The sequence below is a fragment of the Geospiza fortis genome, unplaced genomic scaffold (assembly GCF_000277835.1).
Source record: "Geospiza fortis unplaced genomic scaffold, GeoFor_1.0 scaffold231, whole genome shotgun sequence".
In the NCBI taxonomy this organism is placed as follows: Eukaryota; Metazoa; Chordata; class Aves; order Passeriformes; family Thraupidae; genus Geospiza; species Geospiza fortis.
In genome coordinates this window covers 4,230,337-4,243,635 of record NW_005054351.1, presented here as the reverse complement: position 1 = coordinate 4,243,635, position 13,299 = coordinate 4,230,337, and the positions used below count along the sequence as shown (strand labels likewise).

General features: G+C 36.1%; 1 protein-coding gene across 1 annotated transcript in view; it reads right to left on the bottom strand.

The window, feature by feature from the left end:
* STT3B (STT3 oligosaccharyltransferase complex catalytic subunit B) overlaps window positions 1–13,299 on the bottom strand; it is a 28,770-nt gene that overhangs the window by 8,503 nt on the left and 6,968 nt on the right. The window contains exons 4-11 of the mRNA XM_031058890.1: window positions 12,657–12,756; window positions 8,092–8,190; window positions 6,430–6,576; window positions 4,445–4,493; window positions 2,711–2,865; window positions 883–1,094; window positions 605–792; window positions 1–106 (exon numbers count right to left, since the gene is read on the bottom strand). The exon at window positions 1–106 is cut by the window's left edge and continues 63 nt beyond it. Of these exons, the coding sequence (XP_030914750.1) occupies window positions 1–106; window positions 605–792; window positions 883–1,094; window positions 2,711–2,865; window positions 4,445–4,493; window positions 6,430–6,576; window positions 8,092–8,190; window positions 12,657–12,756 (1,056 nt within the window). The remainder of the gene's footprint in view (window positions 107–604; window positions 793–882; window positions 1,095–2,710; window positions 2,866–4,444; window positions 4,494–6,429; window positions 6,577–8,091; window positions 8,191–12,656; window positions 12,757–13,299) is intronic.

The window sequence follows — 13,299 nt, the reverse complement described above, 5'->3', positions numbered from 1 at the left end:
TATCTGATAGCCATAGTCCCACCACGACATCACTCTGGCGTGCTCGTCCGTGTTCTGCCTGAGCCAGTAATAGGCTTCTCTGAAGTCATCCAGGATATTCCGAGTGCTGCAAAACAGCTCCTTTTATTTGCATCTGTACAAATGCTACCAACAAATTAACTGCACCATGGTAAGTCTGGGTCACAAATAAGGGTTTTCTTAGGAGTTCAGCTCCCTTTGAGGGATTTTGTCACCAGCAGTCACAAGTTTGAACCCTCTGACAGCTGAATGTCCAGAAGCTGAACTGCTTTGAAGACATGACTACTTTTGAAGACATGACTAAATGCATTTCCAGTCAAATATATATTCTTAAACAAGTTTTCCCAGTTCACTTCAAGGCTTTTTTTAAACCGTGATTTTTATTGGCTTTGGGTAGGATTATTTTTATATATTTCATTAAATATTTCAGAAAATGTATCTTTTTAAAAATTAGAGTATGAATAATTTGTTATTCAGTTCACAATTCCTTTCTATAATAAGGAGTGATTTAAAGAAGGCAAAGCAAATTGCTAATGCAATGGCAGTAAAAAAGGCTTTTAAACTTCAGGCTGTAGACCTTACTTACCCATCATGGTTATAGGAGGCGAGAACCACACTGGGGCTGGAGTATGCATTGCTGGTTACCCAGGTACAGTGAACAGCAAACATCATCAACAACATCAGCATCAGCATCGTCACAATGTTTTTGATATTGGGGCCCAGCCCTTCTTCTGTTTTTTCCTGCTCAGACACATGTTTCCTCACTTTGCCTGCCTAAACAAACAGAAATGTATCTGTTATGGCAACGTCTATCATCCTTGACGCTGGAACCCAAATTTTCTAACTCTTGCTTCCTCCCCTCACCTTATCATACAGGTTGCCAGGGTTCCTTTTGTCATCCTCATCACTGCTGTCTTCTATTGGTGGATTTTCCCTCTTCATATCATCACCCAAATAACGCTCAAAGACATTGGAGAAAGCAATTGCTGACAGCATACAGACCACTGGAGTCAAAGTGAGCATCAGGCGGACCATCACTCCAGCAAAGTACACAGCGCTGATTGCATACAGAGCAACTGCGAGGAAACACAGCTAATGGTGACACTTGGAAAATAACACTCACTCTGACTGCACACGTACACGCTCTCCATAAAACTGCTTCTGGAAGTGGGTTGAGCATCTGTGTGTATAAAGGCTTGAGTGTGCATCTTGCATTTCATTGCTTTTTAATGTACAGACATACGGCTGAATTAACGTTTATCCCTTTAAAGCCTCAAACCCTTCCTGAGATTCATCTCCACAACTGTTAACAATAACACAACCCCATTTTCAATATTCATTAGTAATGTGTCAGAAGATACATTATTAGTGAAATTTAATATTATACACCAACAATGCTACTGGAATAGTAGGTAATTTCATTTGATTAAAAAAATCAAACAGCTCTAGACCAAACAAGTTATTAGAACTGAAAAAGCAAAAGGAAGTGTTACAATTTCACATAAATATTAAATTTTGATTTAAGTTAGAGGTATCTGTGGACAAATTGGGGGCTTGTCTACATTATAATTCTATACAGATGAATAACATGATATTGTGAGCCCTATTCTGAAGTAAGTATTCCTGAACAGTATTACCTCCACTTTGTCTTCCACAAAATATAAATCAAGATTTTCAGAATACTACAAAATATTAAGAACACATTTATTAGAAAGGAAAAACCCCCAAACAATCCTGTATACACTGACTGGGAATATCCAATAGTGATGTCCTTGTGGTAGACTCATCTGCTACAGTTTAACAATATCCTCTTGCGAAAGATTTGCCACAGAGATCAAGTGACACTGATTTATCAGATTACATCATGTAAATATCTTCTACATTGTGATGAGGCAGTACAGCTTTCCATCCTCACTCATAGGTCTCTTTAAGCTGTGTTAAATGGAAGGTGCAGCCTTCAGTAGGAGGCTGAAAGCAAGCTGACAAACATTCATTGTAAACATTCATACTGCCCACACATGTCTTAGGTTGCCTAAGAGGCAGCTATATTAGCCTGGAGCCTCCTGTCCCTGTAAAAGTCCAAGACCTGACTGATCTTCACTCCTCCATATGGGTTACAACTGCTTACAAGCCTCACTCAAAATCAGAAGGCGGCTTTCACAATACAGCTTTGCACAAAAAAAAAAAAAGTTGTCACTGACATAGGGAGACCCCACACTTCCATTCTGGCTTATGCCTTATCTAGCACTTGTTCCAAAGCAAGAGATTTTGTTCACCAAAATAGCAGAAAACCTGGAAAGCAAGGGCATTTTGAATAATTTGTGATGGGATGAGTGCCAGACGTCCAAAGTAGGGACTCTGCCTTTGCACAGAGCTGTTCTTCTGGCTAACCTGTACTGTGGAACCACATCCCACCAGAACATGCAACTCCAGCTGCAGAACTGAACACAACAAATGACTGCATCCCACCTCCTGGGACTACACTCCATCACCATTTCAGCAGCCTCTGCACTTTTATAAACTGCTTTAAAGACTGCTGGGTGCAGGCAACTCTTAATAATCACCTTTAAACATATCACTTTTAAACCATATTTTAGAACAAGCCACATATCAGCTTTGAGCAAACAAAACCAAAGTAAAATGAAGTTGAAGGCAAACTTTTTCAAAATAATTTAAAAATATTTTATCTTACCAAAGACTCTTTCATCATTGATGTTTTTGATACAGAACCACAGCCCTGCTGGGAAAGTACACACGAGAATATGCAGATCAAAAAAGAAGGAAACCCATGTTGTAGGCTGATGCTCAGACACAGAGGCAATGATCGGGATGTGAATTTTCGCATACCTTTTTTAAAAAAAATTCAGTTCAAATTATTTTGAAAAGATAAAATTATTAAAACCTGCAAACATTAGGAATTCTGAAATTCATCTCAAAGGAAGCATTTCAATTCTAAATGGCAAGTGCCCTAATCAGCGGAAATCTGATGAAACTCTTATACCAAAGAAATCCCCAGGCCTTACTGTATCTAGGAAGCATTTGGTGTATAGTTATTTAAAACAACAATTATTTCCATACTAATTAAGACAATTAAAATTATAGATGTTTCATTTGTTTATGGCTAAATATGAAGCCAAATTCACCAAAATGGAAACACAGCTATGGAAGCACCTTTACTACATTTTTGAATCATCAATGCCAGTAAATCTCCTAAATTTTCAACACTGTATTTCAAAACCTCTACACAGAATATCTTCATTTTCTTAGTAAAGAAAGTTAGAGTATTAAATACAAGATCAGTTACTGATGCACCCACATTCTTTCAGATACTGAAGAAAACAGGCCTTGTCTACACTTGCAAACACATGTCATCTAAACAGGTCAAACACTCAGTGCAGACAAGGACAAAACTGTGCTCTATATTACAGACAACTATATATATGGACCTAATCTAGGGGGCTACCATGATTGAATGGTGAGGTATCAAACATATGTCCTTTTCTTCACTGAGATTTAGTTCTCATTCAAAACTGTATTGTGTGTTTTAACACAATATGTTTTTCTAATGTAGACAAGCCCTCAAAAGTTTAATGCTCTGAATAGACATATATTTATATATATGTGTATACATATATATAGACAGGCAAAGAACAAAATCTATATATTCCTCAAGTAAATCTGAGGCTTCTTTACTAACATTTGTTCTACCACATTTATTATAGAGCTGGGACAGAATCCTGTATGAGCTGGATTTTGGAGCCTGAAAAAAAGTCTGAACTGCACAAAGTTTGAAGTTGTTCTATCCTTGCTTTAAATCTTAAAAAAAGTCTAGCAACTGAATTTCACTTTAAAATATTTATCTGAGAAAAATAGTTTCCATTTTATTCCTTTTCTCTGGGCTGACTAAAGAATCCAACACAGTATTTTCAAAGGTTAACTAAAACAAAAGATTAACAATATTTTTACCTGTGAAAACACAGATTAATAAAACAATTGTTCAGAGTGGACATCTGTATATAAAAAACAGATGTATGAATGTAATATAGAGGCAACATGCAAGATCATATGTGCAACATTTTGGTGATTTTGTGCAATATTGCACAACGAAAATAGTCTAAGGCTCTTAGTAATTTTTAAATGTGTACTCAAGTGTTGGCACAGCTTTCAGTTATTTCATGCTTTCATACTACAGTTTCATACAGAAACAACATATTACATATTCAAAGATTTGCAAAGAAGCAAGACTTTTCACAGACAAATTAGTGAAGTGGTTGTAAAGACCACGAAGCAGCTACTACAAATACTCTCTTTAGATAACTGATTCTCCTTGACTGAAATACTACATGGATTTGGGGATGAGGAGAGGAAATGATTATTAGTTTTCAGTAAAATGCTGCCGATATCTAAATCTTATATCCTTACTTACCCAGTGTCCCACAATGAATAAAATCTGCCACTCCAAGGAGCAATATAACCTGAAAAAGAGAAGGAGGAAGAAAAACCTTTTTGCTGCCTAGGTTTTTAAATGAAATAATTTTTCTACTCCCTCAAGTTATAACATAAACCCAAAGAAATTTTCATTGAACTTGTAATATATGTGAACCATACCTACTGCATTAGGCAGGCTATAAAATCCACCAACCATGAAGCAAGCTGGTTTTAGAACACACTTACAGGATCACATTGTACTTGTTAAGTACAATCTGAGTATCAAGACACACATACTTTCAAAAGTCAAAGCAATGCAAAATATATCTCAAATAATATGACAGATAGCAAACTATACTCTGTGAAGTAGTATGAGAAAAAGAAAACATAATTGATAAGAAAGTATTTCATTTTTCTGAAATGTCAGAGCAGGAAACTGGGAGCACTCTATAGCCAAAACACAAACACTAAATGAAATGCTGGTTTCCCTTTATTTCTCTCCTGGTGAATCTACTTGTAGCATGGAATATAAAAGCTGCTATTAGACATGCTGATAAGCTTTACGTATTATTTGGTGAAACAAGGCTTTTAGGTAAGCTGAATATGATAAGATGAAAAGAAACAGTATAATTATTAGATGAAAGATAAAAATTATTATTAAAAGTTTTAAGACGATTCCTAAATTTTTATTTCTGCTTTCTTTGCAATTGTTTCAGCTCCTCCTGAAGACAGATACAGTGAAGGAGAAATAAGAGAAGGTTAAATCCTTTCATTATTACCCAAGTTTTTCTGTGTGACTAAGTAAATCTTCCCTCTATCTTATAGTCAAAATGAGTATAATTTGACTGAAGGGTTACTTTAGTATCTAATTTAGACATTTAAATATTGTGGTTAACTTTCTAATACAAGACATATTTTCCCCTTCAGTCTTCAGATGAAAAGATTGTTGCCAATGCACTATGTGCACATGAAGAAGGAGCTGTCAGCACACAGGAAAATACTGGTTATGATCTTCTCTGGATGCAGACAGCCTTCACCTGAGGGTGCTGGAAGAGTTGGCCAACATGAGAGCTACCCATCATCTTCACCTGGGTCATGAGGGTGCCTGATGCCTGGGAACTGGCTACTGCTGCACCTCCACGCAGAGCAGGAAGCTGTATGTGGGAACCTACAGGGCAGTAACCTGAGCTGCTGAAAAACCATGGCACACAGCCTCCTGAAATATATTGATAAATGTTTTCTTCGTTGCTCATTAATAGCTGAAGAAGAATTGATAGGACAAACAGACCATTTGACTGGTTGAAAACTGGCTGTCCTGACAAGCTCAAGGTAGTACATAGTGGGTCGAGGTCCAACCACTGGCTCACAGAAAGTAAAAATATCCCAGTGGCCAAAAGGAACTGTGCTAAATTGAAAGGAGTGGCTGATATGCCTTGTGGCAGGCAGGATTTCAGTCCAAAACCTGAAGCTCATTCTTCCACATGCTGGGATAAAGGGTCCAGATGTGGGCACCCTCTTGTGCAAGAGGAGCGTTAAGAAAATCTAGAGAGGTCAGAGCGCTGTGAGGTGGTCAGGAGCCCAGATCACACAGCCTGTCAGAAGCTGGGGGAACAAGGCCTGTTCCAGCTGATGAAGCAGGGATACTGATCAGTGAATTTCAGAAGATGAAATCAACACTTCCCAAGAACTACAACTGAATACATATTTGGCTGCATGCTGAGATTAGAAGCCAATTTTTGTTTTGATATGCCAGTCTGAAAACTTTGCTAACTTACGCATGGAAAAGCAAATCAAACCACCATGTTTTAGAAGACTTTGAAACAGAGATGCTAAGAATTCTTTTGGAACTATGATATCATAAGTAACAAAAATAAAACTGCTGCTAAATATTCCAAAATGTTGAAACAACTACTTTAGGCTAAACCAAATGTTGATCATCTGGCTTACAAGCTGTGAAGGTAAATGAGTTTCACATTTATTTACCTGTGTATGTCAAATAGATGACACTCAGGAATACAGTACCAGCAGCTAGTGAGACGCCCAAGAAGAACAATGTCTGAAATTCTTGCTTTGTTAATCTGTCTCTCAGATACTGCAAAAATGCATAAGCCTGCAGCAGTGCAAAAACACCTATGGAAAGAGGAAAGTTCTTGTTTAAACGCTCAAAAGCAGTACACCTGTTAAAGCAACCAGCATATTTGCCAATATTTGAATTGGAAAAATAAACATGGGTACACCGTAACATCTAGAAACTAGTATAACATAACTTTCTGAAAAATAACCTTTAATACTTAACAGGCATGACACTTGCAAAACCAGAAATTTCCAATGAGATAAAATATTCTAAAGGAGAGAATTCCCTTAAAAGCAGATTGCATTGATTGACAAGAATACAGGTTAACGTACCTAGCTAGATGTGGTGAAAAATTAAGAGACAGACTTCAGGCAACACACAATGCTAATACAGAAATGTATGCAAACTAAGTTACTGAATAAAAGAGGAGGAATTAATGAAAGAAAAAACCAAACCAAGTTAGTATTAAGTCAACTGAATTATATAAAGTTAGTGTTGAAACACCAGAATTCAATGGTGAAGCGCCTGACACACTCAAAAAGGATGTTCAGAGTTTAACATTAAACCCAGAACTTGGACGTGGTATTTCAGTTATTATTCATTTCACGGTATATAGTGAGATCAATCCATTGATGAATCCTTTCAAAAGTCAAAATTTAATGCTGGCTGGCAGAGGAATAAAATAGAACAGGAGTGTATCGTCTTCAAATTAACAAAGAATTCAAGGTACACAATGAAATTCACTAGGTCTGAGCTCATAGAGAAAGAAAAATTCTATTCACTAAATAAATGTAAAAAATCTTCAGAAACTGAGTATGGCTAGGTAATTTTTTTCTTTTTCCATTATATTCAGATTGTTGCAAGTCTCCATTTTGAAAGTATTTTTGTGTTAAATTTTAATGATGGTCCCATCACTGTCCCAGATACATTCTGGTAAGTGACCGAACTTAAAAAAAACCCTTGGGGAATCTAACAAACTGGACTCTATCACACAAACAGTGCATGCAGTTAAACTCACTGTTAGCAGAGGTTATTGCTGTCAAGAAATCAAGATGGTCTGACTGCCAACAACTATGGAAAAATCAACTTAAAGAAATCAAAAAAACTCCAAACACGACTGAAAACGGTTATTTAAAAATCACCCTCCTGATTAGTAATTTAAGTGATTTGTATTTAGCCTGCGTTGAAAAATTACAGAAGATTATCAACTCTAAAACCAAATGGCTCAGTAAAAACTGTGTTACCAATGTTTCTATTGTACATTGGAATATTTCAATTGTACAACGTGTGAAGGCAAACTATTATTGCAAACTAGCAGAGATTACCAATGTGTAAAGTAAGTGCTTGTCAGAATGCTAATTGATCCAGTCTTATGGAAGCATTTTACCTCCATTAGCTCACACAAAAAGAGGATATTGTGTCAATTGGAAAGAAAACTTCCCCAAAACCACTAAATTGTACCTCTTTCTTTAACAATTTGCTTTGTTATCCGGTGTTTTTTCTAATATGAGGAAACAAAGCTGCAAGTGTTTGAGGTTTTCCTGTTGGATGCAGAAGCTTCATTTTCTTACCTGCAGCTGCCATGTGTTCACTTGTTCTAATTGGCTGAAATCCCACAAAAGGTATCTGCATCGATAATATTAACCCCACAATGTAGAAAGTGCTATATGCTAGGAGAGAAAAATGTGAGGAGAGGGGAAGAGAAAGATGGGAACAGAATTAACACACATTTGAAAAAGCATTGGCTCCATCTTCAGAGAGCAGTCCACCTTCTCCCCTAACTCCACTGACAGCAAAACAGAACTGTAGTATGCTAAATATTTCAGCCATCCTAATTATTTTTGTTCTTCACTGACTAGAATAAAGCTGTCAATTGCAACCCATTTTAGTGGATGTATCAGAGTACTGTTCTTTCAGATTGCATTGTTTTATCTCCTCCTAGGAAAATAAGCCATTTACCTAAGATTCTTCAGCTTGTAAAAAGTTTTTGTTTCCCATCTTGGTTTTGAGAGTCATGGATGTAGAAAGAGTTCTCAAATAACAAGTGACATAGGAAGCTTTCTATATGAGGAGAAATTAAAGGGACTAGACCTCAAAAAAGCAAAACATTTAAGAGTCCACTACTTCTTTAGAAAATGCAAACAGGCACCATTGTTCTTTATTTAACGCAAGAACAGAGGGAAGGCAAGAAATTGAACAACAATAGAATTAAAAATTAATATTAAGCATATGTATTGATAGATCTGTATCAACGCTGGGGATCTATAATCCCCCAGAAAACAGAGGCCAAGAGCATCATTAATTCCTATTATTAATATGAATTCTCATTGTACATGCATTAACATTCATATACTTTATTTTGAAAGGGGTTTTGGTCCTCAATATTACAAGGTGAAGAAGAGATGGAAGGGGAAAATAAGAATACCAAATCTGAAAAGCCATGAGGCTGATTACATTTGAAGTAACCAGCCAACCTAAAGTCCAAATGAAGTTCTGCTCCTTTAGTGGGAAACAGCAATAATGCACATGTTATATTTTAATACTCTTACAAATCCTAAACCACTGTCTGGCTAGAGATAACCTGGATCTTACCAAGAGATCCTGGTTCTCATGGAGCCCTTTAGTAACCTCCATGAGGTCAGTTCTGAGGAGTGCATCACTGAGCAGTGGTGTCATTGCCATAGTACCTTTGTGGTCTCACTAATGGATTATGTTCCCAGGGCACTGTCTGAGTTCCAAACCAGTCAGAAGGGATGGTTTATTCTTTCAAGCACCTGTATTGCACAGCTTGGCCTAGCTACTCACCTATGCCCTCTTAAGTCACTGAAATGCATTTTTCCTGTAGGAAGCTCAATTTTTGAAGAATTCACTACAACATAAATCATTTACTGTACCATGCAACTGTTACAACACTGCCATCCTGTGGAAGTTCAATGGTTGGCATAAATCACTACATTTCACATTTGTTAGACCACTGTAAATCACCATTTTTAAGCCCAGTCCTGCAACTGCTATATTGCTATGTGCACTGCCCACCCTCATCCCAATCCCTTACTCCCACTTCTTTCAAAAAGGTATATAGTGCCTGGTACTGAAAAAATTTTAAAAAAAAGTAATTTACACAACATGACAATTTTTCTAGGAACTTTGAAACATCAGGACAATATAGCATCACAAACTTTTAATGTTCCTTTATATCCTACAGTTCCCACAGTCTTTGCAAAAACAAGAAGTTAATTTTGATTCTTGCATGCTGTTCTTATGGTTATAACTTTGACCAACTCCAGAACAAAATCATTCTGACCTACTATGGATAAAGTCATTTTACAAAGAATTTAATTTGCAGTACACCACACAAACACAGGAAAGACCTACTGAAAAGCTTCTCTGGAGAGTATAATCATATACTGGCCACATTCTTTCAATTAATGGATTACAAACACTCAATCCTAAATTTCAGAACACTGAAGTAGTTGATATAAATATGTTCACTGTTTTAATGATAAAATACAAGACATATAACAAGGAATTATTGAAATGAAGTTTTAAATTCTGGAAGATCCTCATGTGTTTTATTAAATATTCTGCTAATTATAACCTAAAAAAATTGTACGAAAAATTATAAAATTGAAGTGTGCAAATATAACATAAATCTATACCCTTCCAAGTGTAAAACCATTTATTTTTTAAACATATGAGAAACTAAAGAGAGACTACAATGATAGAATATAGTATCAATGTTTGCTGTATCTGAATAAAGAAGTTATTCACCTCTCTGTTAATACACTGGACTTGTTCATATGATTAAACTAGAGGATCTGAATGAAAGGCACTAGCCATTGTCAAGATGAAAAAATTATAAAAGCACAGCTTGAGCATTCAGATGGAGGTAGCATCATCATTATTGATGCCAAATGGGTCAGAAGCTATCTGGCCAATAAAGTCATCTGCCTTCCAGCCCCAAAATATTTTAAAATTGACAAACCCTTTACATTCTGGAAATTTTTACTCATTACATGATTCTGAGTTACATTCCCAGATATATCAATCATGTCCCACTAACCTTTTCCTTGGTGTATGAACACTCTTATGAGAAATATATACCAGGAATCCACCACTATGTTTAAAAATTTCATTCTGACAAATACTGCTCTATACATTTATGTTATGTTGGATTAAACTTAACACAAAGAGCCTTTATAAAATGGCTCATGGTAGCTTGAAATAAATGTAAACAACTAATCTAGAGATTAAAACCCCCAAAATTCTCCATAACAGTAAAAAGTATGTAGCTTTTACTATCTATTGTCAGCTGACAATATTTTTCAAAAATTTTAGCTGCACATGGTAAGTTTTTTAAGAATTGTAAGACTGTTGCAGGCACAGTAGCAATTGCAACAGAAACTCCCCAAATATCTTTATTCTCCCTGCTTCCAGGAGCTTTTGTAAACTCTTCTACCTATCTGAATAGTTTGGAGGTGAAGCACACCTGTATTTCCTCTCAGAAGCGCTTGAACATTCTTACCAGTTTTACAAAAACATCCTGTTAAACAAACCTAGAAATGACACAGTAGTGTGAGATGTACAGACTTCTCTAGGGCTTCCCATGAAAGCTTAAATTAAGACAGCAGTTGCAATGAAACAGAGAGCACTGATCACATTTTCATTCTGACAGCTCCATGGCAGCACATATCCCTCACTGCTGAAGGGCAATAACATCTCAAAACACTGCAGCTATTTGCAAAACAAACATCTGCCAAACCCTTTAATTCCTATGAACTTGCAGTACTATTTTTCCCACATGAGTTCAAAGACTAGTTAATTTAAAGCTGAAAAAGCAAGAGCACTTATTCCTTATTGTTTCTGGCTACCATATTGCTTCAGGATTTTATAACCAGTTGATCTAATTTTCTCTGGCCTAATTCATAGAAATCAGAAAATGAAAATATTCAATAAAACAATTTTAAATGGAAAACAAGATAAATTACTTTCCCCTCAAGTTAGGAAGAAGTAGTTAATGAAGAAGTTAACTAATACTAACAATTCTAAGATGGGTTAGAACTTCTTCTTTCTCTCTTTTTAAAATTTTAATGAATTTCCAATTCTTAATTACATAGAGTAGCAAAGAAGTATGGAAGCAATATTTATAGTTTTGGTAACAAAAATTCAAAACTGAACTTGAGTAAATTAAGCAACTGTGATATATAGTGGTTCACATATATGTACTTGAAGTAATTTCTCTAGCAGGGACTAAAAAAAGCATTAAAATAATTGAAAATACAAAGATAAAACAGTACTAAAATGAGGAATAAAAATATATTTACAAATATGAAGCGCTTTGTGATTACGCTTCAGCACACATTATGTTCTCTGCCTACCTATGGTAAAGGCTTCACATTAAAAGTGTTCCAGGTAACTTCTGAATCTCTGAATACCTGAATTGCTTACTAATTATTCCATTCACACACCTACATCATGGCCAACTGATTTTATTGGTAAAGTGTCAGTAAAAACAGTTTACACAGTATTTAAATGTCAGGCAAATCAATAAAAAAGTTAGGCTCCCAGGATCCCTATTCACACATTCCTGAAACTGGAAGGAAGGCTGGCCAATTAATCCAATAAAATTTTAAGGATTCCCACGGAGTGGGCAGACTCTTACTGTGCACACCTTTTCTCAGTGATCTAAAACTTACATGGCTGCTCAAAATTTCTTATGTCTTTATCTAAATGTTTGCATAATTTCTGCTATAACTTTTAAGAATACCAATTGTTTTATATACTTGGAAAAGAAAAAAATATAAAACATTATTAAAGGCACATATGTAATGCATATTTACAAGGTATTAATAGGGTTCTTTTACATCAAACCACCCATTTTTCTTTCCCATGCACTAGAAAGGAAAAATTAATTAGTAGCAATATATATGAAATTTTGGAAGTATGAGTGAGTATGCTTCAACTTCTTATTTCCATATTGTAGAAAATAACTGACTATAATCAGTAATCAAATTAAAACAACTCAATCTGATATGCAATTACTTAACACCCACTTGATACAAAATTATTGTACTGATGTGTTTTGTATCTCATGTTTTAAGTACTTGAGAATGACTTTGCAATGAACAGAACTTACCAATGTAGACTCTCCTGCTGTATCTCTGCATCAGCAACAGAACAAACACATGCAGTGGAATAAGGTTGATGATGAAAACATAACCACCCCATGCAGAGACCTAAGACAAATGGAACAGGAAATTAGATCTGAAAATATCTGCAAATTCTTAGGACAGCTCATGGTGGATTTACACATCTTGATGGTCTAACAAGGAAACACATAGCCCATCCACACAAGCAGTCAGAACTACTACTAATACCACTAGAATCCTTCTCAATATATAGTATAAAAGAAAAAACAAACCACAATAAAGCCCACATATCAGAGGTGTTTGAAATAGGCTGATGGATTTCTTAGGCTACCCTTCCCGGATCTCCTCCTTCCAAGCTAATCTGGCCATACTGGCAAACGAGAATGTTATGCTGGAGGCATTTCCCAATGGTGAAGGCTGCAACACAAGGCAGTGGTAGGATCTGCAGGGCCATGAGCTGGGCTTTGATGAGCTCTGTGGGTCCCTTCCAGCTCAGGATATCCTATGATGTCACGTAGGATCCAAAATTTTCTTTTGACAAGTTTAGCACCATGCACTTTTTGCCAAGGACAGGGAACATTATCTCCAGCTAGAGAGGGGAAAGGCAGCAAGGTGCACCTCCAGAAGCAC